Source organism: Stomoxys calcitrans, chromosome 2 (assembly GCF_963082655.1).
Source record: "Stomoxys calcitrans chromosome 2, idStoCalc2.1, whole genome shotgun sequence".
NCBI classification, from domain to species: domain Eukaryota; kingdom Metazoa; phylum Arthropoda; class Insecta; order Diptera; family Muscidae; genus Stomoxys; species Stomoxys calcitrans.
In genome coordinates, this window is record NC_081553.1 from 31,260,420 (window position 1) to 31,277,779 (window position 17,360).

The following is a 17,360-nucleotide window of genomic DNA, read 5'->3' on the forward strand; positions in this document are numbered from 1 at the left end:
GAAATTTGGGACAATGAGTTGTGTGAGGTCCTTCGACATCCTTCTTCAGTTTGGCTCAGATCGGTCCAGATTTGGATATAGCTGCCATACATTTATGGGGACATAAGGTACGCAATTTTCACCGGATTTTGATGGAAGGTTGTTTACATATATACCCGAGGTGGTGGTTATCCAAAATTCGGCCCGGCCGAACCTAACGCCTTTTCACTTGTTTAGACTTTTGCATTGGATACGCATTGTTGATCGTGCCAATGAACATTCCACTACGGGACAGGGGCAAACTTCTCACACATCAATGAGTGCAGTCCGGTTCAAGATTAAGCTCAATGATATGGGGCCTACTTTTTATAGCCGAGTCCGAACGACTGCAGCACGCCGTTCGGACTCGGCGACACCTCTTTGGAGAGATGTTTTACATAGCATAGTACCTCAAAAATGTTGCCAGCATTATAACCACCACTGAAAATTTTTACTGATGGTCTTGCCAGAATTCGAACCCAGCCGTTCAGCTTCATAGTTGGACATGCTAACCTCTGCGCTACGGTGGCCTCCGAAAGAGAAAAAAGTATTAGCTGCTATAAAAACCCGCACTTAAACAGTCGAGTAGATGAGTGGGTACCCGTACGGTACTCGGATTACCAGTGTAGATATCGCGGATTTGATTCCCACCAGAGGATTTGGCCAGTCTTACTCATTATAAAAAAGTTTCCTATAATTGAGCTCAAATTTGACTCGAGTAGTATATATAAGAGGGTTTTGGAACTTTGAGTATCGAGAGTATGAGTCATCGATGACGTCATAACCCCACCCCACCCCAAACCCCACCCCACCCCATTGATGACGTCATAACCGCACCCCACCCCACCCCATTGATGACGTCATAACCGCACCCGACCGCAACCGCAGCCGATCGTAGCGCAGGTGGCGACCGCAGGGGGGTATGAGCACATACGGGCCGCCGGTTGAAATGTGTGGACGGACATTAGGGTGCAGATCGCAGGGCGCAGATCGCAGGGCGCAGATCGCAGGGCGCAGTGGCAGATTTCGATGATGACTCATCGCCCAACTTCAACTAGTGTTGGAGGGTGGGTGATGTAGATTGCTGACCGCAGGCTATAGTTTGGTTTGAGTGTGAGAGTTTATGATTAATGTTGAATGTTGTGTGACCACCACACTGGAGTGTGATGAAATAATTGTGGTCAGTGTAGTTCTATTTTTTCCCAGGAAGAACAAGAGTAAAAAATTATATTTGTTTTCGTATAAAAAGGGCAAACGGTTTCATATTGTACTTATTATTTATTTTTTAATTTAGTTTATTTAAAAAGAAAAGCCCAAGGAAATTTAACCCCAACCAAAAATTTTTTTTTAATATATAATTTAGTTTAATTGAAAACCGAAAAAAAATCTTTTTAATTTATGTATATTTTTTTATTTAGTTGTTTATAAACTCTTATTATTTATTTTTTAATTTAGTTTATTTAAAAAGAAAAGCCCAAGGAAATTTAACACCAACCAAAAATTTTTTTAATATATAATTTAGTTTATTTTATTATTTGTCATATTTTATTGTAATGGTTATATTTTATTGTAACATATTTAATATTTCCAATTGTAAATAAAGGACATATATATTAGTTTATTTAAAAATAAAAGCTGTAAGGGACAAGCCCCAGGAAATTTTAGTTTATTTTTTATTTATTAATTTTCTGGCATAATTCATCTAAATAACACCACGTCGTAGTCATCCAGTTGAATTTCAACATATACTGCAGGATTTCTTTCGTCTAAGTTATCAACATGATACAAGTATCCCACAATGAACATGGATCGAGCAGTAGGATCATGAAATTTTACGTTAAATGATAACCATAGCTCCGCCTCTTGGAGAAGTTTACCTTCTCTGGTTAAATCCGCTGAATTAATTAAATATTTATTAATCTTCGCAAGGATTAAATCATCCCAAATTTTTGAAAAAAATTTGGGGTGTGACCAAGCGTCCTCGACGCTTAGTGACAAACCATTTTCAAATAGTTCGAATGTCATGGTTTTTTCGCAAAAATTAACAAACAACATGATTTAATTTTGATTTTCACAACTTTTCTGATGAAGACTTGGAAAAATTCTTTGTATTTATATTAAAAAAATCTAAAACACACAAATTCATTTTCATATAGAATTTTTATAGTGGTTAATATTTATTTTTCATGAGCTAAATTTAATTCATAAAAATGTTTCAGTGGTTAACATATATTTATAAAAAATATATATTTCCACAAAACTCAGAATTTTTATAGTGGTTAATATTTATTTTTCATGAGCTAAATTTAATTCATAAAAATGTTTCAGTGGTTAACATATATTTATAAAAAATATATATTTCCACAAAACTCAAAAGTTTTTATGGTAGGGTGTTATAGTGGTTAATATATATTTATAAAAATATACTGTACCACATATGCCTGCAACAGTTTTTGTACTAGGGTGTTATGTAAACATGTTTTCAGTGGATAACATATAATACCTGCTATGCTTACTCATAATTTAAAATTTCAATCATTGTGGTGAAGAAAATAACAAAGCTCAAACTCAAAAGTGTTGCGATAATAAAAATTGAAAAGTTTTCTGTTCTAGGATGATTTAGTGATTGACTTATATTTATAAATATTTGCTATACCACACATATTACTAAACGCAATTGCGGTAAAGGAAATTAAAAAAATTCAAGTTGAAATTAATAATTGGTTTCAAGTTTTTATGGTAGGGTGTTATGGTGGTTAATATATATTTATAAAATATACTGTACCACATATGCCTGCAACAGTTTTTGTACTAGGGTGTTATGTAAACATGTTTTCAGTGGATAACATATAATACCTGCTATGCTTACTCATAATTTAAAATTTCAATCATTTATATTTATAAATATTTGCTATACCACACATATTACTAAACGCAATTGCGGTAAAGGAAATTAAAAAAATTCAAGTTGAAGTTAATAATTGGTTTCACGTTTATATAATTCCACAAATGCCTGGTATGCTTTCTCATAATTTTAAATTTAAATCATGGTGGTGAAGAAAATAACAAAGCTCAAACTCAAAAGTGCTGCTATAACATAAATTGAAAAGTTTTCTGTACTAGGGTGGTATAGTGGTTAACGTATGCAAATGCAATGCAACAATGTAAATGTGCCCATGAACATTCCATTAAGGAAGAGGGGCGAACAGGGTGGTTAACTTATATTTATTAATATTTGCTATACCACACATATTACTAAACCCAATTGCGGTAAAGGAAATTAAAAAAATTCAAGTTGAAGTTAAGAATTGATTACACTTTTATTGCAAAGAATGCGATAGTATAAATTGTAGAGTTTTTGTAATAGGATGTAACGATTATATTTAATTATACAACTACAAATATTTATATTTTCTATCGAGTTCAGCTTGCAGTCCCATGTATGAATTCCATGTGTTGTTTGTATAAATGAAGTATATACATTTTTATATATCCTTAATTCTTCAATCATCTCTTCAAAAAATTGTTTATGTTCCTTATCAATGTAGGAGTTGTATTCTTTTAATAGATATTTTATATTCGTTGATAATATCATTTTCTTTGAGAAGTTACCCCAACAAAATGAAAAAAGGAACTAATGTATACTTACATTACATAGCCTTATATATCCTAAATAAAGAAAAAACGATATGTTTTTATTTTATTTGCTTTATTTTAAAAAAACATTAATAAATTGACTTAATAAAATAACATTTTTTTCAGCACATCTATAATTAGGGTGTTGTTTATGATAACTACAAATTTTCATATGCAAATTATTTTTATAAAGATTACATATGTTTGAACAGTTAGCATCATCTAAATTTATTATATTTATATCTTCTTCTATTAATTGCTTTATCCATTTTTGTTTTTCACATCCTTTCACAAATATTGTTAGATTTTCTTGTTTTTTTATAAATTTATTTAAATAATCGTTAAATTCTTTAAAAATTATGTTACCATCATTCCATCTCAACCCATGAAAATGTTTCGTAAGCCAGTTATTTGTAATCTTTTCCTTTAATGATAAGGAAGAAAATTTGCAAGGGGGGTATATAATAAACTTTTTAATTGTCTGATTATGTTCAAAAATACAAATTTCCTTCGCAATAAATTTATTATTTAAGAAAAAACCTTGAACATCTATAATTATGAAATTGTTTTTAGACATTTTTACTCATCGGTTGTTAAAATTACAATGATTGTTTTTAACTGTATTGTAAATATTTTTATAATTTTTAATTATTTTCGCAGCAGCTGCCTCTCCCTTTCTTTTATCCATATCATAGAATATACAATTACATGTATCTGGACCACATTGTGCGTTATCATTTGACCAAACACAGCAGTCATAGTGGTTACCAAATTTACTTTCTTTACATTTTAAACTATCCACAAATTCCAGATGAGATTTTATATTAATTAATTTATTTTTATCTTCTTCGGAAACGATATTGGTAAATGTTTTTAAAAAATTATATATTTCTTTAATCATATTGCTTTTTTTCTTATTCCGGTGAGAACTACTGTATACTCATGTGTAACGTTTGCAAATAATCATTAACATCAAGCGTCCTGATATTTATACCATTTTCTTCCCTTTCAAATAATGGGTTAAATTCATTCGTACTTTGATTATATTTGTAATTATACTCAAATTTATTAGCATTATACTCAAAACAATAAATGTTGAGTTTGCGGTATGTGTAGTTACTGTAATAGCTACATATGAGTCTAATTTCTACATTTTCATATTTTAAGTTGAAATGACGGTAGAATACTGTAGAACTTTGAATGATCCCACCAATATTAGTTTCCTTTTCTATTAAGTCTTTTCTAAATACTTCAATGGCTTCATCAATAGTAAAAATTTTAGGTCTATCCGTTTGACTATTTCTCGGTGTTGTTGTTGTTGTTAGTGACTCATCGATTGTTGCATTATTTAATAATTGAATTGATAAATATACTCTTGCTCCTGTATTATTTGATAGTTTTATTCGAAATTCTATACGTTTACTAGTGTCACCATCAAAAATAGCATTTTGATTGGTATTATATCTATCATATTGATGATTTTGATTACATCTATTGTAAGGTATTGGATAGTATTGTTGTTGTTGTTGTTGAATACTAGGATATATTCTATATATGATAATTAAAACAACAACGTATATTAATTTATTTAAATACATACTACTATTCAATTCAATGTATATAAGAGAACTAATTGCTGTTTTCTAACTTATTTCCATTTTATATGTTTGAGTATAGTTCTCAATATCAGTTATTACAATATTTTCTAAATGTTTTTTGAGATCTTGAACTCGAACTTTCTCAATTTCACCATTACTTAAAATTCGTTCTTGTTCAATTTCACGATATTCAAAACAACTTATTTTTAGTTGACGTAACATGTAGTTACTATCATAAGTACAACGGATTGGTATATTTAAATCTTCATATTGTAAATTAAAATGACGATAAAAAGGTTCTGCAGCATCCAGTATACCACCAATATCTGCTTCTTTTGTAATTAACCTTTTGCGAAATGCTTCTATAGCTTCATCGACAGTAAAATATTTTTCTTCACTTTCTATAGGAATTATTGTAGTGGTGCTAGTTGATAAGTCTGCATCATCTGTTTCATTTTTTATATAAAAATCATCTCTGTTTTCTAATATTTCACTTTCTTTCATCATAACAAATGAAATATTTACTTTAAGAATATCTTTGTTTGGTAGTGTTAAATTAAATTCAACGGTTTTTGAATTTAAGTCGATTGTAGGATCAGATGTAATGGATAACGCTGAATCAGTTGTGGAATCAAATACAACTGGCAATGATAATGAATTATGAATTGTTACATGAAGTATAACAAAACAAAGTAATACCCAATATAATTTCATTATGTTAATTTATTATTTTCTTATATCTACACTATTGGAGGTGTGTTGGAGAGATACTAATTAATGTAGTATAAATACCCAACCTTATATATTCTATAAATGTAAAGCAAACACGAAATAAAAATTCTCTTTCTCTTCTCGACATTAATTCTCCCTCTCCCTCTTTATATTTATAATAATTCTACCTCTCCCTCTCCCTCTTTATATTTAAACAATAATTCTACCTCTCCCTCTTTACATTTAAACAACTCACCTATATATTAATTTTACATTATTAATAAAAAAAATCATTTTGTTTGTGTTTGTTTTTGCTTTTTATTTATTTTATGATTTCTATAGATAAAAAATATAGTTACATTTACAATAATTTTCTTACTTCATTTGTTAGAGGTATATATTCAAACATTTTATCATGAATAATTAAACAGTATAGAGATGTGTTCGGTGATATATTTTTAGATGTTTCCAATTCAATTCGTATATCGATGGGGCCAGTTTTTACTGTTTCATTTTGATGTGTTACATCAAGAACAATAATCGGTGCTTCACCCTTGAATTTTTCGCGCGTTAATAGAGGTTGCGGTTCACGTGTATAATAGCTTTGTTGAAATTTTATATACATATCATAAAGTAGGGCGAAACGGTTCCTATCAAACTTGAGGTTAAGATCATCATATGGATATGTATCAGAATTCAAATGAACCTTAATGTTTGTTATATCACAGTGAATAAATTTTTTTTCACTACTTTTGAATCCTAAAAGAAGAAAACGTGGTCGCTCATTTTCATTTGCAAGCTTAACATTCCATAAAACTTTTGTATTCGATGGAACTGCAGGATAATAATACATATCCCATGTTCTAAATGATATATTTAGTGGTTGACGGTTATTAATTACTTTAAGCATTTGCAGCTTGTATACATCAGCAAGTTGAATATGTGGAACTTTCCATGTAATATTTAAAATTGATAGTTTACAGGTTTCACTGGAAATGATAGATTTCAATACATTCGTATCATCTTTTGATCGCAATAAAATTAATTCATGTTTAGCATTAACTATAATTTTATCAAAATCTTCAGCAAATCCAAGAAGCATTTTCAGTGGAACACAAAAATTAAAATATCCACTCACAAGAGTAAGATCATCTGTATTAAATGGAGCCCATCCTGCGTTGACTAGATTTCGACTTTCGCTTTCATTTAATGATACATAATTTTTTATTTCTGTTGCTATACCCAAATGACGTGTACGATCAATTTCTATACCATTAAGTTCATATCTTATCTCATCAAATAAGTGTGCTATGCAATTGTTTAATAACTTTATCGATGCTGATACTGTAGAGTCCGCTTTTGTTGCAAAACCTTCAATGTATAAAAAACTCTCACCAGGAACGACATACAGGTCTTGGTTTTGAATGGAAATCCTAATTTCATCATTATTTTGAAATGATTGTAAATATGATATATAGCTGTGATACTCCTTTCTTATTATAGCATTATCAAATTGTGGTTTTTGTAAAACATTAATAATGTTACTCATTTTTAAACTCAACCCTTTATTATTTTAGTGTGAAACCCAAACTTTCCAGGAACTCTTGGTTAGTTTTACTTAAAATATTTCTCTTTTTCCTTTTTAATCCTTTATGTTTCCTGTTGTGGTGATGTGATATTTTAGTTGTGTATCCCTTCAAAGTTGATGGTTGAGTGATTGTTATATCCGCAAATACCTCCTTTTTGTTAAATATTATCATTCTTTAGATGGTTTCAAGTGTAATCTAATTGAAATTTTTTCCCCACGAAAGTTTATCAATTTTCCAGATTGATCAACAACTTTCAAAACAATGGTATTTATTGTGTTTGTATTAACAGGTAGATATATAACGTTAGTAGGATTTTCCGTGATTTTATATCCTGGGCTAACGACGAGTGAAAACTGATGAAGAGTGTGCGCTGACTTGTTGTTTATATAGGATCCTGTTACAATATTACACTCAATAACTATAGTGTTTACTTTTGTAATTTCTATCACTTTATCAGAATAGTGATCAACATTCGATTCAAGTACTCTTTTACTAAAACCTAATAATGAACCAATAGTGTTTTCTTTATCAAAATAAATTGGATCAAGCGTACTCTTCAGATATGTTTGAAGTGTATTGTAATTTGCTTTCATAATAAGATTTCCATTTTTTTTATTAAGCTTGCGATATTCATCCGTTATTAACTCAGATATATTCGAAAATTCATATGATCCAAGAGGAATAGTTATTTCATGTCCACCTATATGAAATTTATTGTTCTCTTCATCAACATTTGGTATTGAGTGATATGTATCAAAACTTATTAAACCGCAAACATAGCTTTGTTTCAAAATTATTGGTGGAAAGTAGTTGGCGACAAGTACTGATTTTTCATCATTTAAGGTTAATGTTATCGACATCTCTACGGTTGACGTTAGAATAAATGATTTATGTAATTGATTATTCTTTTATTGTGAAATATTATTAGCATTTATCCAAGAGTTATGCTCTGAAGAAAATCCTAACCATTTTACATAAAGTCTATTTCCTCTCCTTCTAATCACTTTTTCCACTAAATATGTGTGTGGAAATTTGGTTTTTGATAGCTCATATTCATAGAAACCACCTTCTATATCCCTTCCTTGATAGTCCTTAAGTATATATGTATTAGGATTTGTATTTTTAATAGATTTAACTGTAAATATTTCGGTAGTCCAATTTGGTGTATATCCTTTTTCAAAATGTTGTTTATATTTACTTATTCGCACATTATCATTGATTTTAAACTTTGGTCTTTTAAATACCTTGAGGTTGTTGTAGACTGAATCTAAAAGTGATTTCTCATTTAAGGAATTCACATCATTCGGCGACATTTTTATAGTTCGATGAAATGTGTTATTATATATATTAACTAGGTTTTTATATATATCAATCCATTTATAATTTCCACGAAAACTAAACTCTTTCCACATTTTTCCTTTCAGTGTTCTATTAAATCGTTCTATGATTGATGCTTTTAGAGTGCTGTATGTTGAATAATGATTTATATGATTTGTTTGCATAAGTTGAGAAAAATTGTTATTAAAAAACTCCTTTCCATCATCAGTTTGTAAATTTTTGGGTTTTCGACTACTTTGATTGAAAACTTTCTGCATAGCCTTTACTACACTTTGAGCTGTTTTATTTTTTATTGCTTCAACCCAAGCTTTTTTCGAGAATGTATCTATAACGGTTAAAAGATATCGATATCCGCTGTTAAAGTTCACATAACTACCCATTTCAACAAGATCCGCTTGCCACAAATCATCGATACCCTTCATAACCACTCGTCTCCTTCCAAAATTTTTTCGTGCTTGCTTGTGTAGTTCATTAACAATTTCTCTCTTATCCTGGTTAAGCTCCATATTGATGTTGTCGATTGAAGTAAAAATTGTTTTGTTTTGATGTTATATACCCTCTACTATATCTTATTTTTGATTTTAAATATTTAATTAAAATATTTATTTTTTCTAGTATATCCAATACTTTGAAAAAGAAAATCTTCGATGGAATCAAATCGGATATTTATTATTTTTAAAGTATCTTCAATAATTTTTTTCGTATCTTCAATATTATGATTTTTCAAAATATTCAAATTGGTACTCAAGTTGTTGTTAAATTGATCAATCACACTTTTTAGTTTAGTTAAATCACTGTTTATAGCTTCAATATGTTTTTTATTTTCTAGAACAATTTTTTCCACTTCAACCCATTTGAAAATATATTCTTTCATTTTTTCTATATGTATGTCTTCTTTTAGTTTGTTCTGTAATTCTTCGAATCTTCTAAGTATTTCATCTTGCTGATTTTTGATTTTATTTTCGATTTTATCTATTTTTTTTTTCAAAAATATTTTTGTTACAGCATCATCAGGATCAGAGGGAGCACTTAAATTAGTTATTTTCTTCCCATGAAAGTTTAAAGCATTGTTGTGAATAGTAATTCCAAGTGATCTACCTAAACTCAATTTTAGCATTGCATTGTTGACTTGGTTTTTACTTCCGCTCTCTCCAAATTTATTGATTGTATACATTTTTGATTTTTTTATTTAATAATATGTGCTTCTCGCAATTCTTCAACAATTGAAATAATTTCGTTTTTGTGATTGTTGTGACCAACACCTTCAGATGAAAGGAGCAATCTTAATCTGTCAACCAATTCGTTAGGGTCATCCCAATATATATAATTTGGTTTGTGATTGTCTAATGATTTCAAACTCAATCCATTACCTTTGGATATCCTATTTGAATTCACATCAAATAACCGTTTTATTATAAATTGATATTTATAAGCTTGAGTTCCCTTAATTTGTTCTCCTGGTGAATAATTTCTTTTATGAGCATTTGTTTTCATCAAAATATCCTTATATTGATTTAAATCCTTCTTTGTATAATGTTGAGGTTTAATGTGAAACATGAGTTGAAATAGTCCGGGAGACATTTTCCAAATAGATTCCCCAATTTGAATAGAGTTACATCCATTAAATTTTAATTGATTTTTTCCAAAATACATATTTCCATTTGTATCTATATGAAATCCATAAACTTTATCTAATTGTCTATTATCGATAAGTGTTTGTAGAACGTTGGGTAATGAAGATGCTACATTTATGTCTGATAGATTATCACTACTCAATTTTATTCGCTTTCTATCAATATTTAATTGCGTAACAGCTTTTCGTTTATTCAATTTTGATGAGATATCATTATTCAATTTTATACGTTTTCTATCAAGATTTAATTGTGAAACACCTTTCCGTTTATTCAAGTTTAATTGGTTGTTATTAATCAATTTTAAACGTTTTCTATCAGTATTTAATTGTGAGGGTCTTTTTCGTTTATTTATATTTATGATTTTGTTGTTAGTTAATTTTATACGTTTTTTATTAGTATTTAACTGAAATTCACATTTTCGTTTTGAAAATAGATGTGATTTTTTCATCCGCTTATTATCGTTATCGTCAAATAAACTGAGATTGTTATCATTAGATCGTTTTAATTTTTCTCTAAGCTCATTCCGATTCACTCCACATTTTTCTAGTGTATAATCTTTTCTCTTTAAATCAACTGGAATATTATAATTTTTTCTTATCCTTTTATTAGTGTTATTTTCATCTGATGAAAATTTTCGTTTTTGTGAAAATTTCTCTATATCCATCTGTTCTATTTCTGAATTATCTTCTTTATGTGTAGAATTTACTATATTCGGAAATATTGTTGATGAATGTTGATTATTATATCTTTCATTATCATTACTTGAGGTAATATCTCTCATTTGAAGTCCATTGCTAGACATATAGTCATCATCATCATTATAAATGTCTGATATAAAGCTATCATCATCATCATCATCATCCTTATTGTTTTTATCAAGTTTTCCATCGTCTTCATATTGTTTATTATAATCATAAATATTTTTATCATTATATTTATTAGAATACTGATTATTTTCTTTTTTGTTCTCATCTAGTTTTCCTATAATATCCTTCAAAGGTTTGGTTATTGGTTGAAATGTATCTTCTAATAGATTATCCCTATCTATTTGATTAAGTTTAATGTTTTTTAACTTTTCTTTCAATACTGCTCGTGTTTTTACAATTTCCTTCAACAAATTGTGTCTCTTCATGATTGGATAATTTATTTTTTATTTTTTTTTGGTTATGTATCCATCTGCTTCCGATCTGCTTTACATCTGCTACCGATCTGCTTTATATCAGCTACCGATCTGCTTTATATCTGCTACCGATCTGCTTTCTTTCTGTCACCAATCTGCTCTCTATTCTGTTTATAATCTACATTATATCTGTTATCAATCTGATTTATATTATAACTGAATAAAACAATTGAATCCTTTGCGATATCGACCTTTATCAATGGGATCATCCTTGCTCACAATAAGAAATCCATATTTATCTTTCCAACATTCACTACAAAGCTTTAAAAAATCTTTAAATGTCATGTCACCCAAGACATGATCATTATATATATGTTTAATATTCATTTCATCTTGCTTAAATATGATAATCATGTTTGCATTATCACGTATTAAGTGTTTAGGAATCCTTGTATATGTTTGACATAAATAAAAACAATCAATGTGTTTATGTCTTCCCATACAAAAATAATCCCTTATAGTATTTTGTTTATCGCAAATTACATCATCAAATACCATTATAGAATGCATATTTGCTTTGGCTGGACTTATAACTTTTTCATTTTCAGAGAATGTGAATAGGTTTATTCCTTTGATTGGAGTAATCAATTTTTTTAAATATTGATATTTTGGTTGATATAAAGATTTAGAATATATATATATATTCCTGAATTTGAGGCCATTAGGGCTTTCTATGAGACTAATCATAACATTTGTTTTACCACAATTTGATGGGCCTACTATAAGGGCACGTATAGAATTTGGTAATAAAGTACTATGTACAATCCTTTTTTTCTGTGAACAGACATTATCAATGTTTTTCACAGCAATCTGTTTAGTTTGTTCTATTAAACGCATATTGCTAACTAAACTTTTTCAATATAAATTTAAGTATATATATACAAAAACTCTTATTTTCATTTAAATCGTGTACCCTATCACTACATAATCAAAAAAAAATTATGGTTATTAATTACAAGATTTATAATAAATGTAAACAGTCTGTTACTGGATTTGGATTGGTAAACAACTTAATTAATAATCTTCCGTTTGAAGTGCATTTACCTGGATATCAATTTTGTGGACCAGGAACTAAGTTAGCACAACGTTTAGCACAAGGAGACAAAGGAATAAATTTATTGGATTCAGCTTGTAGAGAACACGATATTGCATACTCACAAAATAAAGATATTCATTCTCGTCATCAAGCTGATAAAGTTTTAATAGAAAAAGCTTGGCAAAGAGTTAAATCAACAGATAGCAATTGGAAAGAACGAGCAAACGCTTGGTTAGTAACAAACTTACTTAAAGCAAAAGTTAAATTCGGACTCGGTATGACAACAAAAAGAAAAATGAAGAAAAAGCAATGTAAGCAAAAATTATTTGCATCGACAGTTAAGAATACTTTAAAAGTATTAAAAGATAAGAAACCTAACAATATATATGATGCTGTAAAAATTGCAAAAAACGTTGTACATTCAAGTTTTAAAAATAAAAAGAAGAGTAATATTGGTGTACCAAGAGTCATTCGAGTACCAAAAATTGGTGGATTTCTACCAATAGTTCCAATTTTAACTGCGTTATCAGCCCTTGGAGGTTTAGCAACTGGAGGATCGGCTATTGTAAAAGCAGTTAAGGATATCAAAAATGGGAAAGAACAATTAGCTGAAGCTACTCGTCATAACAGATATATGGAATCAATTGCTATGGGAAAAGGATTATATCTTAAACCTTATAAAAAAGGATATGGACTTTACTATAAACCAGCTCCAAAAAACTTCTAAGTAGATTACCCAATCGACCATTGACGGATATCGATTTGGTTAAGTACTGCAAGCCATTGAAACACTTTAGAGGGGTTTTTATGCGTGACTCATTACCAAACAAACCACTACGACAAGAATGTGGAATAGTTAATTTAGATACAACTAATGGGCCAGGAACACATTGGGTTGCCTATTACAAAAATTACAACTATAAGGAATATTTTGATAGTTTTGGTAATTTACAACCACCGTTGGAAATTATTAATTATTTAAAACCACCTATCGAATACAATTATAAACAAAAACAAAAATTTAATACTTACAATTGTGGTCATTTATGTATACAATTTCTCTTTAATAAATATAATATCTTGTGAAAAAAACAAAACAAACAAAACCATTTTTTTCTTTTAATTATTTTTTTATTTTATAGTGTCCCCAAGCATAGGTGTCAACACCATTTTCTCTTATAAATCTCTTATCATCTAAATAATTTAAAACTAATTTATGTATATGTTGTGTGTACAATTGATGAATTTTTGATCTAAAAACATACATAGAATCATAATAATTAATTTGTTCAAAAAGACATTTTTTAAAATCGTTGGTTGAAAGTTTTGCTGTAACACAATGTTTTACACCTTTTATTTTCTTTATTTCTTCATCTACTTTATCAATCTTAATTGAATACATTTTTGAACGTAAACCAATGAATTCCTTCATTATTTTTCCACCACATTCATCTTTCATCATTCCTAGAACTTTTTTGTTTTCTAACGGAAAATTATAAATATTATTAATTGGATACGCTGATGTATCAAAATATTTTGTGATATCACTTCGAATATCATCATAGAAATTTTTTGTTTTAATATCATAAATAAATGAATCGGTATCCATGTAATTTAGAGTAGTTGATTGATTAAACTTTATTTTCATATAATTATAATGAAAATCATACATTTTCCATTTCGATAGTTCTAAAACAGTAAATCCAATATATATTGGTTTATTATATTCAACATGCGATTTTTTCATTTGAATTACAACCATATCGTTAGATATTTTGAGTGAACTATGAAAATTAGGTTTAGCTATAAGAGCCCTCGCACCCAATTTTCTACCTTTACTCTCCCAGTTAGTTACAATTTTAATACATTTTCTTTTATCAACATTTTCCATCGTCTTGCCATAAACAGCATTATTTAATAATTTGAAAAAATTCTGTTCAAACAAATTTTTAGCTAAAGTTCTGTGATAGTTATTTAAATCAATATACTTTTGCAACCAATTCGTTTGTTTAAACTGAAGAATTCTATGTATTTTTTTTAAAACTAATCCATGTTTAATACACTGTTGAAGAGTTTTATAATGTATGATATAATTATTTTTATCATTTAAATTCAACACTAATTTAGATTGTCTCATAGAACCAAGTTTTTTATTTTCAGCGCAAAATGGTAGGTCATTGTGATAATCATGTAATGAGGATGGATATTCTAAGTCTACCTCTAATATATATCCTATCTCCGAATCTTCTTTGATATCATTCAAATTAAACATTTCAATATTTCCAACCCATTCAAAATTTTTGTAAGGTAGATACTGTGACATAGCATAACCATATAAATTATTAACATCTAAATAAATTAAAAAGTTTGAATCTTGACATGGATTATAATCACTTACATATATATTATTTGCAACTGAAAATCGTTTAGAACATTGAACAATCCCTCCTCTAATACCCTCAACAATAAAATTATACTTTTCAAAGTCAGTTAATAATTCTAGTTCTATTCCAGTTGTTTTTAACATTGCACTCCAAGACAAACCAGGTGCTGTATAATATTGACATGGATCTAAATTATAAATTTTTTTACATACTTTTCTAAAATTTTCAAACACATCGCATAATAACAAAACATCAACTTTCAAATAAAGTAATAAGTAATCTTTTAAATTGTTACATTTAAATGTATTCCATACATTTTTAGCGTGTGTATAGTCATCCTCAATAAATTGAGAATGGAATATCTAATTTATGTTTAAAATTCTTAAATTTAAGTATTTTATCTTTATCTGATGGCATTGTTGTCACCATCTTTTTACACTCACGTTTGTGTTTCTCTAGTCTACTACTTGAAGAAACATGAGTTAAGCAGGTGTTACAAAAATGAATCCTATTTTTATTCTTTGTTATAGAACTTCGCAACAATCTAAAAATATATATATTTTTTTAATAAATTAGTATTGTATTGTAATCAAAATAATATCTTATTATTTTTACCTTGATATATTTTTTATCCAGATGTAATGAAATTTATCATCCTCTTCTATTAGGAGAAGATTGATGTGAGTTGATTTCTCAGCTTCTGTAAAATAGTAAGGACCTATAATCTTAGCATCCTCTAAACCGAACACATTTATACTTATATCAGGATTCTGCAACTCAAAGACTCTGATTTTATTTATGGTAAGGGGAAATTCCATGTTTTCAAAATTTAATATTATATTATTTTCCAATGTTATAATGTGTGCCTTAATGTCCGTTACTTTGTAGTTGCTACATTTATGTGGTTTCTTTTCCTTTGGAAGTGGATTTAATGCTGATATTATTGCCCATTTAAAACAATAGACATCATTGTTTTGCACATTGATGCAAGCCTTTTTATTCCTTATTTTGGGAGGAAGATTTATGTATTGAGATCCTCTCAAACATGTATATTTGTTGATGTTGATCTCTAGATGTTTTATTTCGATTAAAGTCCATCCACTATCTCGTTCTTGGAATTCACTCATTTTTTTAATTATTTCATTACAATTTTCAATATAATGATTTAAAATTTCTTCCAGTGTACTTGAGGGAGATAGTACCAACATTTTTGTGTGATGTGTAAATAAACTAATTTCATCTTCCGCTTTCTCTTTCATCAAAATATAATTACAATGTAGTGTACAATTATATTTAATAGATTCATGCTTTTGCAACGCCTTTTGAATTATATTGATTACTTTTTCTTGAATTGATTTGAAAAAGTTTTCGGGTATCAAGTTATTGATCTCACTATTTTTTATTTTATAACTTTCTATTCGATTTTGAAAGCTAGATCCAAAGCAAGACACATCCTTATCTAACCATTTTACACACTTATCGATGTGTGTGTTAGTGCTGATATGATTCTTCCACTGATTTTTTGGAATAGCTAAATTGCAATTTTCACAGTATACCGTTTTTTCCTCTTTTTTTTCATTGTGGTCCATTGACTTCATATGCTTTAAAAGCTCTGGATAAGTACTAAAATTCTGATTACATTTCACACACTCAATTGAATGTTGTAAACGCAAATGACGATTCAAAGATTGATTATGTTCGTAAGTTTTCTCACAAATATTACATACAAATTCTCTCATTTTTATAACAATAATTTTGAATTTGATTAAATAAATGATTTTTAATATAATGATTACAATATGAAACCGTTTGCCCTTTTTATACGAAAACAAATATAATTTTTTACTCTTGTTCTTCCTGGGAAAAAATAGAACTACACTGACCACAATTATTTCATCACACTCCAGTGTGGTGGTCACACAACATTCAACATTAATCATAAACTCTCACACTCAAACCAAACTATAGCCTGCGGTCAGCAATCTACATCACCCACCCTCCAACACTAGTTGAAGTTGGGCGATGAGTCATCATCGAAATCTGCCACTGCGCCCTGCGATCTGCGCCCTGCGATCTGCGCCCTGCGATCTGCGCCCTGCGATCTGCGCCCTGCGATCTGCACCCTAATGTCCGTCCACACATTTCAACCGGCGGCCCGTATGTGGTCATACCCCCCTGCGGTCGCCACCTGCGCTACGATCGGCTGCGGTTGCGGTCGGGTGCGGTTATGACGTCA

General features: G+C 29.1%; 3 protein-coding genes across 4 annotated transcripts in view; all 3 read right to left on the bottom strand.

Moving 5' to 3' along the window:
- LOC106086889 (neural cell adhesion molecule 1) overlaps positions 1-17,360 on the bottom strand; it is a 679,760-nt gene that overhangs the window by 448,336 nt on the left and 214,064 nt on the right. The window lies entirely within an intron of this gene.
- Positions 11,496-13,089, bottom strand: LOC131994865 (uncharacterized). Its single transcript, XM_059361836.1, has 2 exons — positions 11,896-13,089; positions 11,496-11,833 (listed from the first exon to the last, which is right to left on the bottom strand). Exons 1-2 carry the CDS (start codon positions 12,539-12,541, stop codon positions 11,823-11,825), a joined length of 657 nt encoding a protein of 218 aa, XP_059217819.1. The 5' UTR covers positions 12,542-13,089; the 3' UTR covers positions 11,496-11,822.
- LOC131994864 (uncharacterized) lies at positions 13,208-17,309 on the bottom strand. Of its 2 annotated transcripts, XM_059361835.1 has the most exons (3): positions 15,882-17,309; positions 15,740-15,824; positions 13,208-15,668 (listed from the first exon to the last, which is right to left on the bottom strand). In XM_059361835.1, exons 1-3 carry the CDS (start codon positions 17,062-17,064, stop codon positions 15,464-15,466), a joined length of 1,473 nt encoding a protein of 490 aa, XP_059217818.1. In that variant the 5' UTR covers positions 17,065-17,309; the 3' UTR covers positions 13,208-15,463. The 2 variants fall into 2 exon arrangements, with proteins under 2 accessions (XP_059217818.1, XP_059217817.1); XM_059361834.1 differs by having other exon boundaries at positions 15,740-17,309.

Bases quoted from the DNA above. Each gene is read 5' to 3' on its own strand.
- LOC131994865 (XM_059361836.1), bottom strand. From the start codon at position 12,541: ATGCGTTTAATAGAACAAACTAAACAGATTGCTGTGAAAAACATTGAT.
- LOC131994864 (XM_059361834.1), bottom strand. From the start codon at position 17,064: ATGATTAATGTTGAATGTTGTGTGACCACCACACTGGAGTGTGATGAA. The intron at 15,669-15,739 runs GTAAAAATAATA...ATATATTTTTAG, and splicing joins TGGATAAAAAATATATCAAG to ATTGTTGCGAAGTTCTATAA.